General features: G+C 52.1%; 2 protein-coding genes across 2 annotated transcripts in view; one reads left to right on the top strand and one right to left on the bottom strand.

Moving 5' to 3' along the window:
- Positions 1 to 18,004: 18,004 nt before the first annotated feature.
- Positions 18,005 to 18,916, top strand: LOC102255875 (galactoside 3(4)-L-fucosyltransferase). Its single transcript, XM_014531891.1, is given in 2 exon segments — positions 18,005 to 18,205; positions 18,208 to 18,916. Coding segments are annotated over 2 exon segments (639 nt in total). The 5' UTR covers positions 18,005 to 18,057; the 3' UTR covers positions 18,699 to 18,916.
- Positions 18,917 to 21,597: 2,681 nt separating this feature from the next.
- The window catches only part of NRTN (neurturin), a 5,945-nt gene continuing 5,712 nt past the window's right edge, over positions 21,598 to 21,830 (bottom strand). The window contains exon 4 of the mRNA XM_014531868.1: positions 21,598 to 21,828. Within this exon, the coding sequence (XP_014387354.1) occupies positions 21,739 to 21,828 (90 nt within the window). The 3' untranslated portion in view covers positions 21,598 to 21,738. The remainder of the gene's footprint in view (positions 21,829 to 21,830) is intronic.

Here is a 21,830-nt window from a genome sequence, read left to right as displayed (position 1 = left end):
CTCCCCCCACGACCTGTGTCTCTCCCCAGAGGCCGTGGCCAGGTTTCTTATTTTCCCTCCAGCCATGTTCCATGCGGAACAAACATGTCTGTGTATTTTCTTTCCTCTGCAGAAACATCCCAGTCCCCACGGGTTCGCAGATCTTAGTCCACTTCCCTCATAACAAACATCTCAGATCCCTTCCTGTGAAGAACTTTCTCTTGCTTCTTAACGGCTGCCTAGTAATCCATCCTGCAGCTGGACTGTTGACCCATTAAAACACGTCCCTTATTCCCAGGTTTTTGCTACTATACATAGTGCAGCCAGTGTCATTTTGTATATGGGTGAATATACTCACAACCTTTCCGAAAAAAATTATAATTAATAAACTATTTTGGAGCCGTTTTAGATTTATAAAAAATTGAGCAGAATGTATAGAGTTCCCATATATGACCTTGCCCCCAAAGGCACACACTCACACAGTTTCCCCTATTGCCCCAATAAGATCTTGCATTTGTGGCTACATTTGTTATAATTGATGAGCAAACACTGACCCAGCAAACGCACCATCACCCCGAGTCCATAGCTGACATCAGGGCTCACGCTTGGTGGTGTATATTCTGTGGGTTTACACAAACGTATAGTGATGTGACTCCACCATGACAGTGTCACACAGCGTAGTTTTTCTGCCCAAAAATTCCTCTGTGCTCCGCCTGTGCACCCGCCCTCCCTCTGGCGAGCACTGATCCCTTTGCTGTCTCCATAGCTTCACCTTTTCCAGAATGTCATAGAGTTGGAATCACGTAATTTGTAGCTTTTCCATACTGGCTGCCTTCACTCAGTTACATGCATTTAAGTTTCCTCCATGTCTTTTGGCGGCTCTCGGCTCATGTCTTTGTGGCACCGAGTAACATCCCTTTGTCTGAAGGTCCCACTGTCTGCTCATCCACCACCTACCAAAGGACATGGCGTTGCTTCCAGGCGTTGACAATTGTGAGTAGAGCTGCCGTGACTATTTATGTGCAGGTTTTTCTTTGGACATAAGTTTACAACTCCTTTGGGTAAATACTAAGGAGCATGGTTGCTGGATCACATGGAAAAGGTGTGCTTAGGTTTTGGGGTTGTTATTTTTTTATGTTTCTATTGATTTTAGAGAAAAAGGAAGGGAGAGGCAAAGGGATAGAAACATCAATGATGTGGTCGGCAGCGAGGGCTATTACTACCTATTAAATGAAGGAACAAAACAAAACAAACAAAACAAAACAAAAAAAAGAAACATCAATGATGAGACAGAATCATTGACCAGCTGCCTCCTGCACACCCCCAACCGGCGATCAAGCCCACAACCCAGACATGTGCCCTGACCAGGATTGGAACCGGTGACCTCCTGGTGCATGGGTCGACACTCAACCACTGAGCCACAGCAGCCGGGTGAGTGTGTTTAGTTTTGTAAGAAATCATCAAACTGTCTTCCAGAATGGCCGCACCATTTGCATTCCCACCAGCCATGAGTGAGAGTTCCTGTTGCGCCACATCCTCACCAGCATTTGGTGTTCTCACTTCGGGTTTTGGTCATTCCGCTGGGTGTATAAGTGATAGCTCGTTGTAGTTTTAATCTGCCTAAGTATTTAAATATTTGTTGAGATTTAAATATATGTTGAGCAACCCTCCCCCAACAAAGCATGGTTTCAACAAAGTATAGTTACTACATGACTTCTTTGCAACTCAGGATACGAAGGAGGTGCTAGGACCCCATTTTACAGATGGGGAAACAGAGGCGCAGAGAGGGATACTTACTTGCACACAGCAAATGGGGGCAGAACCAGGGCCCTGTGGCTGACTCCAGTGTACTTGGTTTGTTTTTGTTTTTTAATTTATCTTTATCGTTGAAAATATTACAGATGTACCCTTTGTTTTCTTCCCCCCATTGATCCCCTCCACCCCACACCTGCCCTCCCAGGCCTTCACCATGGGCCATGCATATATGCATATAAGTTTCCCAGTTACACTCCCTCCGTCCAGTGCACTTTGGTCTGCAGTGTCACAGGCCCATACTGGGTGCTGGGGACACAGTGGTGATCAAGACAGACCCACCCACCATCCCAAGACTCACAGCCCAGCGGAGGAGATAGACACATGACCAGGCAGTTACCACTCTGACTGACCAGGGCTGCAGTGGGGTTGCACGAGCAGAGGGGGACAGAGGAGGCAGAATGGGAGTTCAGGGAGGTTTCCTGGAGAAGGGGGTACTAAAGCATGCATAGGAGCTTGCCAGGAGAAGGGGGAAAGAGCAACCCAGGCTGGAGGAACAGCATAAAGGATGGCTCAGAGGTAAGAAAGAAAGGGGCGAGGCCAAGAGTCCCAGCTCTGCCACTGGTGGCCAGTCAGCCCCTTCTCAGGGCCTCAGTTTCTACTCAGCCTCTCTGAGGTTTCAATAAGCTCCTCGGTAACAAGCTCCGGTGGAGGCTGGCATCTGCAGAGCCAGGGGGAGGGGGGGACCCAGGAGGGGCGGAGCCCCCGACCCCTGCGTCTGGGGCTCTGGGGCTCAAGAGGACCCAGCACAGGTGGCCAGTGGGGACAGTGAAGGCAGCCAGAGATGCAGTCCCTGCTGCCTGTCTTCCTGCCGCTGCCCCAAATTGGACACTTCCTGCCCTGGGCCAGCCCCCTGGTGGGCTGGGACCCTCCTCCCCACCCCCACTCACTCTCTCACCCCCATTAGTGAGGCCGCCTGCTGCGGGAGCTTCAGTCCCAGGTGTTCCTGCCCACACTCTGGCCCAGTAACCACCATTAAAAATGAATAATGAGCAAGAGCAGGCAAGGCTGGGGGGATTGGCGGGGTAGAGAGAGGCCCGAGGCCCCCTCCCCATCCTGCTTCCCGCCCCGCACTCCACTCCAGCCCCTGGGAAGATCATCACAAGTCACCTTGCTGGCAGGCCTGCTGTTCCTCCTCCCCTCCCCCCAGCTAAGATTGTTTGGACAAGGCAGCTAAGGTTGTCAGAATAAGCAAATAAAAATACAGACGGCCAGTTATGTTTGAACTTCAGGCATAAAATGAACCACTTTTTAGTCTATGTCCCATCCAATACGTGGGACATAAACTATGGCGTGATTCATTGTTTATCTGAAATTCAGATTCAGCGGGATTCTCTCTCGCGCCCTTTTCTAATCCCGCCTGGAGGGACAGTGGGCCTCCGTTCCTCTCCCTGTGTTATGGATGAAAGCCCGGATATGATTGATATTAGCCCATCGGAGGGACCCTGTCCCCACGGCACGCTGGGGCCTCCCTGCCAGCTGTGCCTGGTGGGTGCTGGACCCTGGAGCTCCTGGGGAGCCCAGGAAGGCGCCCTGGGGAGGTTGAGGCCGAATCTGCCAACATGTTTGGGTTTTGTCTTTGGTTGTTTGTTTTCTTTAGAAAATATCTAATAACTTTAACTGGACCCCTGCTCTGCCAGGCACTCATTCCCCCACATACACATACAATGAACGAGATGGGCGATATCTGTGCTGTGGACATACTTGAATTTGGTGCTGGAGTCGAGACTCCAGAGGCCCCGGGGGAGAGGAAAGGAGGGGTCACGTGCCCGCCTCACCTCCCTCAAGTACCCGCTGCATGGGGTCTGTCATCTCTGGCCTTCAGCAAGGCCCCAACGGCAAGGGCACAGTCCTTGAGTCCCGAATTCGAATTACGCCCCCCGTATTGTATTACTAAGTGCTTTCTCTCTGCCTCTCAGCAGGCTGCCTCCCTGATGGGAATACTACTACTACTACTACTAGTACCTGACTGTCGGGGTCATTGAGAGAACTAAATGCATTAATACATTCAAGGAGCTTGGCCTGGCACAAAGTTAGTGCACACTTAAGTGATGGCTGGTCCATCCCACCTCCCTTCTGGCTCTGGAGGGAGGGGCTGAGCGGGAATCTGAGGCTAATTTTAGCCCTGATGACACCCCCTGGCTGCCTGCCTTGTCCAAACATCCTCAGCCAAGCATGAGGTTCAAAGCGTCCCCTGGCCCCCAAACTCTGACATCCAAGGAGCCTGTTTATTCATTCCTGTGTCGGAGCATTCCTCATCCGCCTGCGCCTGCCATCCCGCTCCAGCCCGGCCCCTTGCTCACCCTGCGGCCCAGGTTCAGGACCAGCTCACCTGTAGGCCCCTCAGAGACAGCCCCTGACCAGGCGGTCAAGGTGGGGGGCAAGGAATAGGGTGGGCAAAGGTGCCTGCTGCCCCAAAGTCTGGAGCCTCTGGGGTCCTTGTTTCTAATTCTCTGAGTGAGATCCCGAGCTTCTCTCTGTGGCGACTCATTCACTCAGCACCTGCTTACAGAATACCTGTTGGGTGCCAGGTCCTACAGGGGACCCGGACCCTGCCCCATGGGCTCTGTCTTGGGGAAAAGTAATGATAAGTCAGGAAACAGAATTTCCCAGCATGCTCGGTACTGTTCATTTCTTTGTTCGCTCATTTACTCATTTATTCATTCAGGGTGTGTTTCTTGAGCCCCTCCTCAGCCAGGCACTGTTCAAGGTGGTCGGAGCTCAGCAGGGAACAAAGCAGACCAAGATCCTCCATGGGGACAAAGGCAAGAGACAATAAATGACGCAAAGAAATATAGTCTAGTTAAGTTGCAGTACTTGCTATGAAGAAAAATAAAGCAAGAGCGGGGATGGGCAGTGCTGGTGGGAGGCGGGTAATTTGAAAAAAGTGATTCAAGAGGGAGATATTTGAGGGAGCCATGTGGATAACAGGAGGATAGAGTTCTAGGCAGAGGGAACAGCCATGCAAAGGTCCTGGGGTATGAATGGTGAGGAGGCCTATGGGGGATGCAGCAGGATCTGTGGGCTTTGCCTCTGAGATTGATGAAGGCCCTGGGAGGGTCTTGAGCAGAGATGGGTGAGATGTAGCCTGAAATTCTCCCACCTGACTCTCCCCTCGCTCCAAGGTCTGTCCCCAGAGCTGGTACTCTTCAGGTGGAGGCCGGCAGGGGCCAGAGTGGCTGCAGGTGGATTTAACTGTAAGTGAGGACTCCCGAGATATTCAGAGAGCCTACCAATGGAGAAGGTGGGGGACAAAATCTGGGCACGTCTTCCACACGTGGCATCTCCATATGCTCACGGCAGGGCCGGGCTGGTGCCCAGCTGGCCCGCATTCCTGGTTCAGGCTTTGCCAGTGGAGGGACAGGTATCCGAAAACTGGAAAGCATCCTCCAAAAACAAAACAACAAAACCTCTGCTTTTCTACCTCCATGTCCCAACAGATCTTCTGCGAACGCTTTTCCTTTCTTATAAAATACCTTCACGGGCTCTTCTGATTCCAAAGCCACCACACACGCGCTCTACAAAGCCTCTCCAGAGACAGAGAAAGGGCCCTTTGTTCCCAGCCCCTGAGTTCCCTGGAATTTTCTCTCCCAGCGGCAGCAACGCACCTAGATGCTGTTGTTTTTTCACACACGGTTTTGCAATGGGCCTTTTTTCCACTTGACAATAGATGGCCCCACAGCTTTTATTTCCAGAAATTGGAAAATGAAGCGTGTCGGCCCCCGCCTCCTCACCCACCGCAGGCTGAAATTTAAGCCACGTGAACCCGGTCGGGCCTGGGTGCCAGGGGTGGGCAGACCCCAACGTGCCAGGGGCCCAGGATGAAGGAAGGTGGGGGGCTGGCTGCAAGCCAGGGGTCTTGGGAGTCAGGCAGAGGGCGGGCAGCACAGGGGTGCCAGGTTTCTGTCACCTCGAGTTTCCCCCACTCCCTCTCCACGCGATAGCCCCCAGCACCATCTCTTGGGCAGAGATGCTGTCTTCTTTAAAATACAATAGGAGGCCCTGGCTGGTGTGGCTAAGTGGATAGAGCGTCAGCCTGCGGACTGAAGGGTCACAGGTTCAATTCCAGTCAAGGGCACATGCCTGGGGTTGCAGGCTCCATCCCCAGTAGGGGGCGTGCAGGAGGCAGCTGATTCATGATTCTCTCTCAACATTGATGTTTCAATCTCTCTCCCTCTCCCATCCTCTCTGAAATCAATAAAAATATATTTAAAAATAAATAAATACAATGGGAGGGGAAACTGAGGCCCAGAAAGGGTCAGGAGCCCGGGCCTGTGGGTTTCCAGCCTCTGCCCACAGCCATGCCCTGCCAAGAGGGTGTGCAGGGACCCCAGAGGGTTCCATGAGGCTCAGCTGCGTTGGCTCCATTTTGCAGACAAGGTGACTGAAGCTCAGAGAAGTGGCGTAACTCACCCAAGGTCACACAGCTGCCAGAGGTCGAAGTCTGTTCTCTGAAGCTTTTGCAATCAAGAACTCTGAAGCCAGACAGGCAGGCCCAGGTTCCAGCCCAGCGCCACCACTTAGGGGCTGCAGGTGGATTCTGCTGTTAAATGAGGATTTCCTGAACATTCCAGAACAGTCTGGGATTGGGGGAAATTGCTACTCTCTGGAGAATGCCAAGAAAGACTAAGTTGGGGGTGGGTGTGAATTCCAGGCACTCTCTGAGCCTCAGTTTCCCTGTCTGCAGAGTGGACACTGAGGATCCCTGTGATGCCTTTGATTGGGGCTGGGACCAAGAATGGAGGGGCACCACTGGGTGAGGATGTGGGGGCCCTGGAGGGCCTCTGCCAAGCCCGCCTGTGACCCCAGGCCTGAGCCAGCCTCACTGGGCCCATCACTCACCTGCCACCCACATCACACACCTGGGGCCCCTCTCCCCAGCGGCTGGCTGCAAGCCAGGGGTCTTGGGAGTCAGGCAGGAGGCCTCGGGAGGCCTGACCAGGACTTCTTTGCAGGCTGGGGCGGGCTGTCCAGGGAGTGGGGGCGGGCACAGGGTGGAGCCTGAAGTCCCTTTGTCCCTGTAGTCACCGCCTCCAACTGAACTGATGTCTGCAACTGAACCTCTTACCCTTTCTCCCTCTCTTTATCTCCCTCTTTCTGGAAGTTTCTGAGACTGGAGGGGAAAGGGGTCAGGCAGGGGTGGGGGGGGAATGGGAATCCTTGAACCTCAGGCATCTGGTTAACATGGGGAGATGCCATCCATACCCAGGCACCATTTTCATACTCCCATTGCCTCCCCACATACCCCATTTTGCACGTGAGGATAATTTCTCACCCATCCAGCTGGGAGGCCCCCTGCCCTGCTCCTGAGCTGCCCTCCTCCTTGGCTGGCAGCCCTGAGGCCCCAGGGGAAATGTAGTTTCCAGCAGGCTGGCTGCTCCGTCACCCACCCAGCCCAGGCCCAAGGCTCTGGGGGGTTGGATGTAGGTAGAGACCCTGGTCTCAGCCTCCGCAGCATGAGGGAGGGTGTCCCCGGGTCTCACACTCTGGGCTCTGGGATCAGCCCTTGCCAGGGAGGTGCTAGCCTCCGAGAGTCAGAGGTCTCAGGTCACAAAGCAAATTCAGGCTGAGCACTGGCTCCCTCTGGCTTTGGGCAGGAGGGTCTTCTGACCCCCAAAGGCTGGACCCCGGAGGCTGGTGGTTGGTCCCCCCTGCACATCCTGATGCCAGGAGGCCATGGTTCACATCCCGAACCCCCACCCCCTCCTGCTCCTCACTTCCCAGCTGTGTGACCAGACAATAAAAATGTCAAATGGTCAAATGAAATTGTAGGTGGTTTAAGGCCATAAAACTAAATCATCAGAGAGACAGTGGCAGGAGGCCTCCTAAGAAGGTGGCACTCAGAAGGAAGGGGTTAGGGCAGGATGGGATGTCCTGGGGGGAGGGAATGAAGTGCCAGATCCAAGGAGCTGGGGAGGGGGTCAGGGTGCAGGGTGGGGCCCAGAGGCTGCCAGGTGTGGGATTGGCCAGTGCAGGGGGTCGCTTGGCCACAGGGCTAGTAGGGGTGGTTTGGGAAGGGACCTGGCTTCCCTAATCCCTGTGACATGCATGGTTTTATTTCCAGTCACTGTGGAGTAGGGGTGGGGGACATCCAGCCCTCGAAATCATTTGGTCTGGCCTGCCAAGGCATTAGGGGTGAGTTAATTAAATGCTTGACCAAATATAGCAGGCTAATTTTTAAGTTAATAATTTTGTCTGGCCTGTGAATGATGTTATAAGTATCCAAATGGCCCTTGGCAGAAAAAAGGTTCCCCACCCCTGCTGTGGAGGGACAGGGCTTGCTAGGGGTCTGGGTGGGTAGAATTACGGTGATCAGGAGCCCCAAAGGCCTCCCAGGGACTTCCCTTCTCGACAGTGGGCCCTCCGCCCAGGATCAGAGCTCAGCTGGGATTGGGGCTCAGCCAGGGTCGGGGGCTCACTTGGGGTTGGGGCTCAGCCTGGCTGTACTTCCTGGCCCCGGGAACACTATCCCTGAAGCCCCTGGGTCATCCAGCCCCCTGGTGCCTTGAGTTCAGACCCAAGCAGGCCAGTGGGAGGCCCACTCAGGCAGGGTTAGGGGCTGGTATATGGAAAATCCCCACTAGTGCCCCCTGCCTGGCTGCTTCTGCCCCAACCCACGCGCTTCCCATGACCTGGTGACAGATGACTAGAGCTCCCGGGGACCACAGGGGCCTTGGGGCCCTGAGGTGCAGTTGTATGTGGGGACCCCTGTAGATAGCACCCCCCTCTGACCATATGATGAAAAGTAGACCTGAACCAGAGGCCCAGGAGCAGGTGGGGAGGGGCAGCGCTGGGGGCCCCTCTGGCTGCAGTCCTGGCCCATCAGAAGCTGTCAGGAGGAGGCCTGGAGCCTTTCTGACTCAGCCCCAGGGCAGTAAAGCCCCTCCTGGCTCCTCTGGGGATCTCAAATGGTGTTGAGCAGCAACTCCTTCCAGTGCAGAGTCATCCTGCTTGAATCCTTCCCTTGACAGGGAGCTCATTCCCTCTGAAGACAGTACCAGTGAGCACTCCCTGTGGCTCTAGCACAAGCCAATGTAGAGGGGAGAGACTGAGGCTCTGAGAGGGGCAGTCCCAGCCTCAATCCCTCAGTAAAAGGCAGGACAAGTCTCCCAACCCAACACGTTGCAGACATAGCAGCCAGATTTTGATCACAGACCTGGACTAGGCAAAGCCCTACAGCCCTCCACAGAGACCTCGTTGGGGGTTTGAAATCCTCTCTTCCAAGGGCTCTTGCTCTTCCAGCTTTTCTGTCCTCAAAGGGCCGCCAGCCCAGCAGGGGGTGTGACAGTGTGGCCAAAGCTATGATGGGGGGCACCACGCAGCTGTGGGAGCCCCAGGAGAGATCTGATCTGCCTGGGAGGGGAGGGGAGGCATTGGGGGAGGAGTCTGTACTGAACCTGAAAGATGACCAGAAATTAACAAGGGACAGGGAGCAAAGAGTGTTGCTGGCAGAGCAGCTTGTGTTGCTGGAGACCCCTTAGTGCATTCGAGATTCTGAGAGACTTGTGGCAAAGACCCCTTCTCTGGACCTTGGTTTCTATGTCAGTAGGGTGGCTGGGGGAGGAAGTCATTACGATTCATGACAGTAGCAACGTTACAGTTATGAAGTAGCAACAAAAATAATTTTATGGTTGGGTCACAACATGAGGAACTGTATTTAAAGGGCCAGAAGGTTGAGAACCACTGCCTTAGTGCATTCGAGACTCCGAGAAACTCCGAGAGACTTGTGGCAAAGACCTCTTCTCTGGACCTTGGTTTCCATGTCAGCAGGGTGGCTGGGGGAGGAAGGTTCTAGTCTTGGCCATAGGCCCAGGACACAGTGACATGAAGACTGACAGCTTCATGAGTTATACTTTAATAAGTTACCAGATATTTCTACCTGCCAAGGAGTGAGCCATGAGGAGATTTGGGTCAGCCTCTTCTGTGACTAGGCCTAGGACTAGCTCGTGGGACTCCAGGCAGCATGACCATCCTCACAGAAGTGATTTCTTGTCTGGGAACAGGGAAGTGGGGATACCTGGGAGCTGGGCCTTGGGCCTGCAGCAGCCTCCTTCTCTCTGGCCTCCCTGCCTCTGCTCTGCTCCCAACGAACTGCTCCTTTTGAAACCTCTCATGGCTCCTGTCGCCCTAGTGCTAAATATTCCAGATGTGGCTCGATGTCGCCTGCCTCAGCACCGGTCCCGACCTCATTTCCTGCACATGAACACCCAGCCTTGCAGAATTTCCTTCAGTTTCTCCATTCCTTGCTGCCTCAGGGCCTTTGCATGGGTTGTTCCCTCTGCCTAGAATGCTCCTCCCTCCTTCTGTTTACTTTGAGAACTGTTTGGAGCTTTAGCTCACAGATCACATATCCAGGAAGTCCAGACCAGGTCACATTCTCCTCACTGTGCACATTATAATTGTACTAGGGGCCCAGTGCACGAATTCATGCACCTTGAAAGGAGCTGTGGGCCACGAAGCTGCGGTGGGCACAGGGACGGGTCTTGACCCATCCTCTGTGCCCCCGCCCAGCCCCTCCCTCTGTGGCCCCTGGTCCCCTGTCTGCTGGCAACCCCGCTCCCGCTGCCACCGCTCCCACGTGCTGATGGCACCAGCCCTACTCGCACCCACTGACAGTGCCAAATGATAGGGACCAGCACTGGCTGCGGGTGCAAGTCATGGCCAACGCCCACCATTTTCCACGCTCTGCCGCCTACTGCCAATGCCTGCCATGTTCCACGCGTGCCTCCTGGTGGTCAGTGCACATCATAGTGACCAGTTGTTTGGTTGTTCGGTTGTTCTGCTGTTTGGTCTATTTGCATATTAGCCTTTTATTATATAGGATGTTCACTTACAAGCTTCCATATGTATCATCTATCTCACCCACTTGCTCCTTGCAATATACCTGGGGCCTGATACATAGCATAGACTGAAGGAATGTGTATTAACTCAGGGACTGAATGAGGGGTGGCATCTGGTGGAAGTGAAGGTGGGAAAGCTTGAAATTTAGCTCACCTGCCCCTCCACACCGCCAAAGAACCCCTGTGCCTTGCCACAGAACCCACTTTGAGAACCAGTAGCCTAGGTCAGCCTTTTCACTGTATGGATGAGTCAATGGTATGCCCAAAGCTACACAAGCTCAAGGCTGCAGGGGAGGCCGGGTTGGTGACTCCAGTCCCCAACTTCCTGCAACACCCCATTGGATCTTGCAGCGGCCATTAGGGGAGTCCCACAGTTTGCTTTCGGATGATGGTCTGGCTCCTGGGACCAGACACCCTGGGTGACCTGATGGCAGGTGTGAGGGCTGCACCGAGTTGTGCCGCAGTTAGAGGTATATTCCCTTCTCCCCCTGGTGTCATCTTATCCACACCTTGAGAGACCAGCTGTGCTCCATCCTAAACCTGCCGGTCAGCTGCTTGCTGCACCAGCACGCTGCCCCCAGGTAAGGCTCTTGGGGCAAATGCATCGGATGCCCCTGGGAAAGGCCTGCTGGCTGCAGTTCCAGGGGCCTTTCTGGGAACCGGTGGAGCTTCCTGGACCACAAAGCACCCTGGAGTCCTCATCCTTCCCAGGTTTGGATTTCTCCACCCCTGTCTGGTGGGAAGGGAGGACTTGGGATGCAGTGGGGTTTGGTTTGGTTTGGGTTGGGTTTATTTTCCTGATATTTGTGGTGTCCCATCACCGTGGCATTCTTCAGACCTTTTCTTCATATTTTGGGTTCAACTTGGGTGGGATCTCAGTGCTGGTCTCCCAGTGCCTCCAGCCCCCTCCCCCAATCTGTGCTCCTCAGATTGCTCCTCAGAGAGGTCACCGCCAAGGACCTCTCTGTCTCCTAGGAGGGGCTGCCATAAACCCAAAGCCCAACCTGGAAAAGAGAAACTATATTCATTGTAATTACATTTCTATGTATTAACCTTCTGTGCACAGCCCAAACCCTCCCGCACAAAGTAGGGGATGGTCCGAGTCCAGCCTTCTTTCCTCGCCTGCCTCGGGCAGTCTCCCTGAAGGCCTGTCTTTTCCATCTCTTTCTAGAAATGTTGGTGTGAACTTGTAACTCCACATTCTGCTCCCTTATTTATTTTTTTAATATACATTTTTATTGATTTCAGAGAGGAAGAGAGAGGGAGAGAGAGAGAGAAACATCAATGATGAGAGAGAATCATTGATTGGCTGCCTCCTGCACACCCCACACTGGGGATCAAGCCCACAACCCGGGCATGTGCTCTGACTCGGAATCGAACTGTGTTGGCTCATAGGTCAACACTCACCCATTGAGCCACACCCACCAGGCCATTCTGCTCCATCTTAATTGGGCATGTGCTCTGACTCAGAATTGAACTGTGACCTCTGGCTTATAGGTCAACACTCACCCACTGAGCCACACCCACCAGGCCATTCTGCTCCCTCTTAACCACAAAAGGCCTCCTGCGAGGTCCTCAATTGGAGGTCCACACAGCTCTGCCCCATAGAAAGCGCCTGCCAGCCTCCATTGTCAGGTTTTAAAACTACTTTATTGGGGTGTAATTTACATCCCATACAGTTCATCCATTTAAAGCATACAATCCAATGATTTTTTGCCATGTTACATTATTTTTAAAATTGTGGCCAAATATATATGATATAAAATTTGCCATTTTGATCATTTTTAAGTGTGCAGTTCAGTGACATTAAGTACAGTCACACGGTTGTGCAAACATTGCCGCCATTTTCAAAACGTTTTTATCACCCCAAACAGAAGCTCTGCATTCAGTAAGCAAAAACTCCCCTTTCCACCCTCCCAGCCCCTGGTAACCTCTAACCTACTTCCTATCTCCATGAATTTACCCATTCTCGATATTTCGTAGAAGTGGAATCATACATATCTGCACTTCTCTGTCTTGCTAATTTCATTGAGCATAATGTCCTCGGGGTTCGTGTCAGAATTTCCTTCCTTGGGAAGGCTGAATAACATTCCATTCTACGGATGGACCACACTGTATTTGTCCATCATCTGTTGATGGGCAGCTGGGGTGTTTGCAACTTCTAGCTGTTGTAATGATGCTGCTGTGAACATGGGGGTGTGGACATCTGTTCAGGTCCCTGCTCTCCATTCCTTTGTGTAGGTGCCTAGGAGTGAAATCGCTGGGTGATATGGTAACCCTCTGTTTAGCTTTTTGAGGACCCCCAAACTTTTTTCTGCCACATACTATGTAATTTTTTATTTTCTAGCAGCCACATTAAAAAGAATAGGAAGATACTAGTAAAATTAATGTTAATGACATATTTTATTTTACCCAGTACATCCAGAGCATTATCTCAGTATGTTAATTAATATAGAAAATTATTGAGATATATATTTTTCAATCCTCACCTGAGGATATGTTTTTATTGATTTTTTTGAGAGAGAGGAAGGGAGAGAGAGAGAAACATGATATGAGAGAGAAACATCAATCAGTTGCCCCCACACATACCATATGAGCTTCTCTCTCTCCCTGTCTCCACCCCTCCCTTCCATTCTCTCTAAAAATCAATGGAAAAACATCCTCTGGTGCGGATTAACAAATACAGTTAGAGGAATCATGCTACCTAATATAAAACTATATTACAAGGCCATGGTAATCAAAGCAATATGGTACTGATATAAAAACAGACATATAGATCAATGAAACAGAATAGACCAGAAATAACCCCATGCCTTTATAATCAATTAATATTTGACAAAAGAGGCAAAAAACATACCATGAGCTAAAATAGTCTATTCATAGCCTTGGCTGGGTAGCACAGTTTGTTAGAGTATTGTCCCGATACACCAAGGTTGTGAGTTCAATCCCTGATCAGAACACATATAAGAATCAAACAATGAATTTCTCTCTCTCTCTCCTGTAAAAAATCAATAAAAATATTTTTTTTAAAAGATAGTCTATTCAATAAATGGTGTTGGGAAAAGTTAGACAGATATATGCAAAAAAAAAATGAAACTAGACCACCTTTTTATTTTTTAATCCTGACCCGAGGATATTTTCCCATTGATTTCTAGAGAGAGAGGAAGCGGGGAGGAGGAGGAGAGAGATCAATTGGTTGCCTCCTGCATGCACCCCAATCAGGGCTGGGGAACCTACAACCAAGGTACGTGCCCTTAACTGGGAATTGAACCCGAGAACCTTTGGTCCGAGGGCTGACACTCTAACCACTGAGCAAACCAACCAGGGCTAGGTCACCTTCTTACACCACACACAAGAATAAACTCAAAATGTATAAAAGAAAAAGAATGTATTAAAGACTTGAATGTTAAACTTGAAACCATAAAAATCCTAGAAGAAAACATAGGCAGTAAAATCTCGGACATTTCTTACAGCAATATTTTTTTTCTGATATATCTTCTTGGGCAAAGGAAACAAAAGAAAAAATGAAGGACTTCCAGGCAAGATGGTGGTGTAGGTAAACACAGTACTCACCTTCTCCCACAACCACATCACACTTACAACTAAACTACAGAACAAGCATCATTCAGAACCACCTGAAACTGAGCTAAGTGGAAGTCCTACCACTGTGAAATTAAAGAAGAAGCCACATCAAGACTGGTAGGAGGGGGGAGACATGGGAAGGCTGGTCCCACACCCAAGTTTGGCAGAGAAATATCAAGAGAGATAATGGGCTGTGGAGGTTTCCCTCCGAAGTGAGGGGTCCAAGCTCCACACTAGGCCCCCAGCCCAGTGCCAGGAAGAGAACTCCCCATACTTCTGGCTGTGAAAACCAGCAGGGATTGTGGCTGAGTGGGGTGGAGGCTGCTGGAGTCCCAGGCATCAAAGGTTTCAGTCTCTTCCCTGGTGGGGTGGGGTGGGGGGTGTGATCAATATTATGCTCTCACACCAATGTTTCTCTCTCTCTACCTCTTCTTTTCTTTCTGAAAATCAATACAAACATTTTTAAATGTTTATTTAAAAAATGGGCTAAGGACCTGAATAGACACTTCTTCAAAGAGGACATACAGATAGCCAATAGACATATGAAAATATGCTCAATGTGACACATCATCAGAGAAATGCAAATTAAAACCACAATGAGATATCACCTTACACCTGCCAGAATGGCTCTCATCAATAAACCAACAAACAAATGTTGGCAAGGATGTGGAAAAGGGGGAACCCTTGTGCACTGTTGGTGGGAATGTAGATTGGTGCAGCCACTGTGGAAAGCCACATGGAGACACCTCAAAAATTTAAAAATGGCCCTAGCCAATTTGGCTCAGTGGATAGAGCATCGGTCCAGGGACTGAAGGGTCCTGGGTTCAATTCCGGTCAAGGGCATGTGCCTGGGTTGCAGGCTCTATCCCTGGCCCCTGTCAGGGCGAGTGCAGGAGGCAACCAATAGATGTGTCTCTCTCACATAGATGTTTCTCTCTCTGTCTCTCCCCATCCCTTCCACTCTCTCTAAAAATCAATGGGAAAATATCCATTTTTTTAAATGGAACTGCCTTATGACCCAGCAATTCCATCAAGTGTCCATCAATAGATGAGTGGATAAAATAGCTATGGTTCATTTACACACTGGGATACTACTCAGTCATTAAAAGAAAAGGAGAAAATTTTACCCTTTGTGATAGCATGGGCGGACCTGGAGAACATTATACTAAGTGAAATTAGCCAGTCAGAGAAAAAGTACTATATGATTTCACTCATATGTGGACTCTAATGAACAAACTGAACTAACAAGCAAGATAAAAACAGATTCATAGATAGAGAATAGGCTGACAGCTCTGGAGGAGAGGGCCTGAGAGGGTTGGAGGGATTGAGCAAAAAAGAAAGAGCAAGAACTCATGGACACAGACAGGGGAGCGGTGTGGGTGGAGGTGGAGGAGAATAGAGTGGGGATAAATGGTGATGGGAAAATATATATTAAAAAATAAAGTGAAAAAAATACTGTCAGATCGGTTTTAAATAAATTATGATTCATATAAATAATTTCTTTCTTAAAAATTCTAGAGCGCCTGACCGGCGTAGCCAGGCCGACGCCCTATCCACTGAGCCAAACCAGTCAGGGCAATAATTTCTTTCTTAAAAATTCTAGAGCGCCTGGCCAGCGTAGCTCAGTGATTGAGTGTTGACTTATGAACCAGGAGGTCTCGGTCTGATTGTCAGTCATGGGGCGTGCAGGAGACAGCCAATCGATGATTCTCTCTCATCATTGATGTTTCCATCTGTCTCTTCCTCTCCCTTCCTCTCTGAAATCAATAAAAATATATTTCTAAAAAATTCTAGAGCAATGAACACTGTCCAATAGAGGTACAATGCAAGCTACACGTATAGTTAGTATTTTTCTGGTAGCTACATTTTCATATGAAGTTTTGGCAATCTGGAGTATATTTTATGAAATTAATTTAATAATATACTTTCTTTAACCCAATAGATCTAAACTAGTATTATTTTGATGTGTGATCAATATAAAAATTACTGAGATATTTTTATTCTCTTTTTCATCCTAAGTCTTGGAAATCCGATGTGTATTTTATGGCAGCTCACCTAATGCTTACACCCACTTTTCATTTTAGATACTTGATCTGTACTTAGACTCCATAAAACATACGGTGGAAAAGCAGATTTTCACATCCCGGGTGTTCCAAATGTTCTTACATATTTTCCAATCATTGAATTGGGAACCAGACATTATTTTTGGTTTGTTTTTACTTTTTATTTGAAGTTGTTTTCAATTTACGGAAGAGAATATATGTTTTTAAATGTAAATGAGCATTAACTCCATTCCTGGGACACCACAGCCACATTTCAAGGGCTCAGTAGCCATACTGGGCTAGTGGCCAGTGAATGGGATGGTGCGAGGTAGAACAATTCCCTGATCACAGAAAGTTCTATCAGACAGTGCCAGGCTGTAGATCTGAGCTCCACTGACTAAGTGGGAGAGAAGTTTAGGGTTACATTCAGAGGGGAGAGTTGAGGTTGTTGATCATAATGGCTCTAGCTGTGTGTACTCAGGCAATAGACAGATGGGCCTCCGTTTTCCCACCTGTGAAATGGGCAGCTCCAGGGCTGCAGACCCAAGGTCGTAGCTTTCCTCTCTAGTGGTGTGGTCCTGGGAAGACTTCATGACCACCCCTGGGGACAGGAAGGACTGGGATTGGAGGGAAATTAGCCAGGACAGGCCCAGAGGAGCTATTTTTGAGCACTTAGTGACTGTGAAACACCAAGTGAATATAAAATCAAGTTCACACTGGCATCTCTAAGCACTTTCTTTGCTCTCCCTGCAAACAGGCCAGGCTCTCTTTCACCTCCAGGCCTATGCATTGGTTGTTCCTTCTGCCAGGAACACTCTTCCCCTGACTCATACTCTACCTGGTGAGTTCTTACTTAACCTTCAAACCCAGATCCACTGTGTCCCTCTCCGACAGAGCCCCAGATTTAAGCCTCTTGTAACCAACTGTCTTCTCCCAGATCAGAGAAGAGTCTGGGATAGTCGAGAAAGGGCAGGGTCAAGGTGGGACCTGAGAGCTTTGGGACCTATCCCACCTTCCCTGGGGACCCTCCCCGGGTAGAGAAACCGCCATGTTGCCTAAGTGCCAGGAGAAAGTGGACTCGGGTCAGACGGTCTTCGTTGGAATTCCAGCTCCGCCACTTCCTCGCTCTGCATCACTGGCCTCAGTTTTCTCATCTGTAAAACAGGAGTCATACCGGTGCCTACCTCAGGACTCGGGGATATTAACCTTGGTGGCCCACGTGTGCCCCCTCGGCATGGGTTATTTTTATCAGTGATACTGTCTCCACTCTCCCTCCTCCCAGCTGCTCTGACCCATGGATCCGCTCGACTGGGCCAAGACACGATGTCCCTGGCACCATTAGCTCCCTGGGGGGCTGTTACAGCTGCTTTTGGCCTTGTGCCTCTTCTCCTACCTGTGTGTGTCCCCCGAGCCCATGTGGTCCCCTGAGTTGACAATGGACTCTCTCACCACAGCTCCTAATGGGTGGGCAGGGCCAGTATCCTCTGGGGGGGGGGCAGCCAGGCCACCTTGGGGGAGCCCCCCACCCACCCACTCCTGCTTCTCCTGCTGTGGACATGGGCATTCAGCACCCCACTGCTCAGAGCTGTGGCCTGGCATTGCTGACTGCCACTCGGCCACCAACCGCAGCATGTACCCTCAGGTGGGCGCGGCTCTCGTGCATCCTAGAGGTTAGCTGCTGACCGCAGGCCCAGCTTCCTCCTTCCCTGAGGCCGACCAGCCAGTGCTGTGTCTGGTTTAACATGAAACTGCCTTGGCTACTGCCCACAACTGAGGGCCCTGAATGGGTACTTCAATCTCCCATGTCCTGCTGCAGAGACTCGGACATCTTCGGGTGGTATGGCTGGCTGGAGCCATGGCCTGGCCAGCCGGCCAACGCACAGGTCAACCTCTCAGCTAAGACCGAGCTGGTGGCCTGGGTAGTGTCCGACCGGAGGAAGGATTCAACCAGATGATCTAAATTCATCTCCAAGTGGACGTGGATGGGCGCTCCCACAAGCTACTGCCACAGGCATTCACGACCTAGTGCCTGTCCCAGTACAAGTGTGACCTGGCTTTGCAGAACTTGCACCCCAACTACATCACAGAGAAGCTGGGGAAGCATGCGCTGCCGGCCTGGACCATGCCCATGGCGTTTTGCCCCAGCAGGAGGAACCGCGGACAATTCCCGCCGCCCAACACCTTCGTCCACATGGACAACTTCCAGAGCCCCAAGGAGCTGGCCCTGGATAAAGACCACGTCGGCTCCCTAAGCTACTTCCACTGGCGGGGGATGCTGCAGCCTTGATCCTTCAGCTGGGCCCTGATGTTGTGCAAGGCCTGCTGGCGGCTATAGCAGGAGCCCACCTACCAGACAGTGACCAGCATTGCTTCTTGGTTCACATGGGCCGACCAGCCTGGGGCCTCACGTGCCAGCGCTTCTGCTTTAAGGAACCTCACCTGACAGGGGCCTCACCCACTGGGGATGCGGAGAGGGAGTATCACGTGCTGGGGCCCTCACCTCCCAGGAATCTCACCTCCTGGAGACCGTGGTTGTTGATCTCACTTACCTGGGACTTCACCTACTGGGCACCTCTGCTGCCAAGAATCTGGGCTCCGGGGCCTTAACCTGCCAGGGGCCTCAGCTGCTGGAAATGCTGGCTTCTGCGGACTTCACCTACCAAGGCGCTCACTGCCGTGGCCCCGCTGGGTCTGCTTGCAGCTGGGTAACTGCCTGTGGGGCAGGCAGGCAGGCAGGCGGGCAATATTGGTACCATTTTCCAGATGGGAACGTTCTGATAAAAACTGATGTGTCCTCCCCTATTCTAGAACAGCGGTTCTCACCCCAGGGCGACTCTGCGCCCCCCCGCCTCCCCACCACCACCACACTCGGCAACGTCTGGAGACATTTGTAGTTGTCAAGACTTGGGGTGGGCTGATAGCATCGAGTGGGTAGGAGGCAGGAATGCTGCTCAGCAGCCTGCATGGCTCCCAGACCCAGAATGGTCGGCTACAAATGTCGAGAGGTGTAAAACCCATTGAGAGCAAGCCCTTCAGGCAGAGTGGGGAGAGGAAGGCCCAGAGGGACTGGAAAGCGGGGGCCAGGCTGTCTTGGGGTTAGTGTGGGCAGGGCTGGCACAAGGGCAGGGCCCACCCCTCAAAGGAGAGCGGGGAGAAGAGTGTGACGCTGTGTGTGACACGTGAGCACGCAGGCAGAATGTGTGATCCTGGGTCTCTTTTTTGTTGTTGTTAATCCTCGCCCGAGGATATTTTTCCATTGATGTTTTTTAGAAAGAGTGGAAGGGAGAGGGAGAGACAGAAACATTGATGTGAGAGAGACATCAATTGGTTGCCTCCTGCACGCACCCCAACCAGGTCAGGGGCACCTGCAACTAAGGTACATGCCCTTGACCAGAATCGAACCCGGGACCCTTCAGTCTGACACTCTGTCCACTGAGCCAAACTGGCTAGGGCTTGTGTCCTTTTATTTTCGAATGAGTGGTGACTTTGAGGGTGCCCCTCTCTGAGTGTGCAGTTCTGAGTGTGAATGACAACTGAGTGTGTAAGCATGTGGGCTGTGGGTCTACGTGTGATCCTGTCTGCTAAGCCCCATGTGGGTGGCAATCTCTGCGCCGTGTGTGTGTGTGTGTGTGTGTGTGTGTGTGTGTGTGTGTGACATGAGTTGAGAACCCCTGCCCAGGGGTCTGTGGGGGCAGCTCTGTTTACATTTCAATTATTTGGCGGGCTAAGCCAGAGCTCTGTGGTTGGGATGCTGGATCTGGGTGGGAGACGGGAGGCTGAGGTCCCTGGAGGCTGCGGGAGTGTGTGTGTGTGTGTACACGCTCGTATACACACACACCCTGAGGCAGCCACAAACCCAGGCTCCAAAGCCTGCTGTATGTCCTGAGCGCAGCAACGTCCCTCTTTGAAGCTCAGAGCCATCTACAATGGGGAAACTGAGGCTCAGCTTCTGCAGTGTCTGGGAACCCCAGCCTCTGCCACACTGGGCTGAGTCAGCCCAAACAGTGGAGAAATACACCACCCCAAACCTCAGAGTCAGAATACTGCGGGGGCAGGCAAGGGCCCCAGCCAGCCTCCATCCTGAAATTGCCTTCCAAACAGACCACCCACTGGCTGGGTGGGGCCTGGCTGCCAGCCATGCTTTTGGAGCTCCATGTAAGTCCTGCCCGTTAGCTGCCTCAAGTTTCTCTAGTTGCAACCAGAGCCCTGGGGAGCAGGGAGCTGGGGGAGGTGCCTGCCTGACTAGGTGATCCTTCTTGGGGAAGATTCTGATTCGAGCCCTCCAGCTTCTGGACATGGATTGGGTCTGGGATGGATGTGGTGGTTAGAGGGTGGTCCTGAACTCGGATGTGCAGGAGGGAAGGGAGGGGGCCATCTAGGGAAACAGCAAAGGGGGGGGAGGGGATGTTCCCTTGGGAGCCCCCAGCCTGAGGGGCTGGAGGGGAAGAGTCCACACCCTCTGGTCTTTTGGGCGCCAGCCCTCTTCTTGCAGCACCTACCCCCTCACCCGTCCCTCTTCAGAGCAGGGGACCCACGGATCCCTCCCCCAGCTCTGGGAATTCAAAACCCTGTGCCCTTCCTCGGCCTGCCAAACGTCAAGGTGACACTGCAGGCAAATCTAAACACCGCCCAGTGCTTTTTCCATCTTCCACGGGGGCTCCTCATAAATCCCCCCTGGAACTCGGGCCAGGGTTTTTATGGGCCAGGACCTCGATCCCTCGGGACCAGCTCTGCCCCAACAGGCGCCAGTTTGGGGGTGGATGGGGCTGGCGCCCTCCCCAGAGCGATCCCCGCAGGGAGATGGGCAGCGCGTGTGTATTTTTAGCTGGTAAAAGGAGATAGTGGCTTCAGTTCACTCGTGGGGGCTGACCCAGCCTGAGGATGCCCGTCCGGTGAGGGAGGCCCGGTCCACCTGGACCTCAGCCTCCCCTCTGCACAGTGACTCCGCCCTCCTCCACAGACTTCACTGCTCCTGTTCCCTCCCCAGAAGCGCATGGTGTGGAGGTGGGAATGGGGACACGTTGGGATCACTGTGTCCAGCTGGCCTGTCTCCTCTTCTACATGGTGATCCTTCTCCCTCCCCAGAAGCACATGCTGGGGAGGAGCCCAGGGGCCTGCAGGGAGGTGGCAGGGCAGTCCCCGCCGACATAGCCCCCATTAACCCCATTTCCCCACTTGTACTCCGGAAACAGGACCCTCTTTGAATCTTTCCTTTCTCCCCACCATGCAGGTGACAACCGCGCCCATCCCCCTTTTCCCCGGGGAGAGGGGGCCACTTCCTCACACGTCCTCCTGCCCCTCCCGGAGGTGGACACCCTCGGGGCGCACAATCAAGACCCGCATCGACTTTCCACACTTTATCTCTGTACAGTTATCGCGAGAGTCCCGAAACCTCGACGGCATCTTCTGCGCATGGGCAGTCTGTCGCGGGGTTTGACAGCTGGAACGGTGGGTGCTGTCCGGCCGGGACCGGTGAGGTAGGGTCACACGCAGGCGCACTCGCGCGCCGACAGCTCGTGCACCGTGTGGTAGCGGCTGTTCGTGTCCAGAAAAGACACTTCGTCCTCGTAGGCCG

The sequence above is a fragment of the Myotis brandtii genome, unplaced genomic scaffold (assembly GCF_000412655.1).
Source record: "Myotis brandtii unplaced genomic scaffold, ASM41265v1 scaffold827, whole genome shotgun sequence".
NCBI classification, from domain to species: domain Eukaryota; kingdom Metazoa; phylum Chordata; class Mammalia; order Chiroptera; family Vespertilionidae; genus Myotis; species Myotis brandtii.
This window is presented reverse-complemented; position numbering and strand designations above follow the sequence as displayed.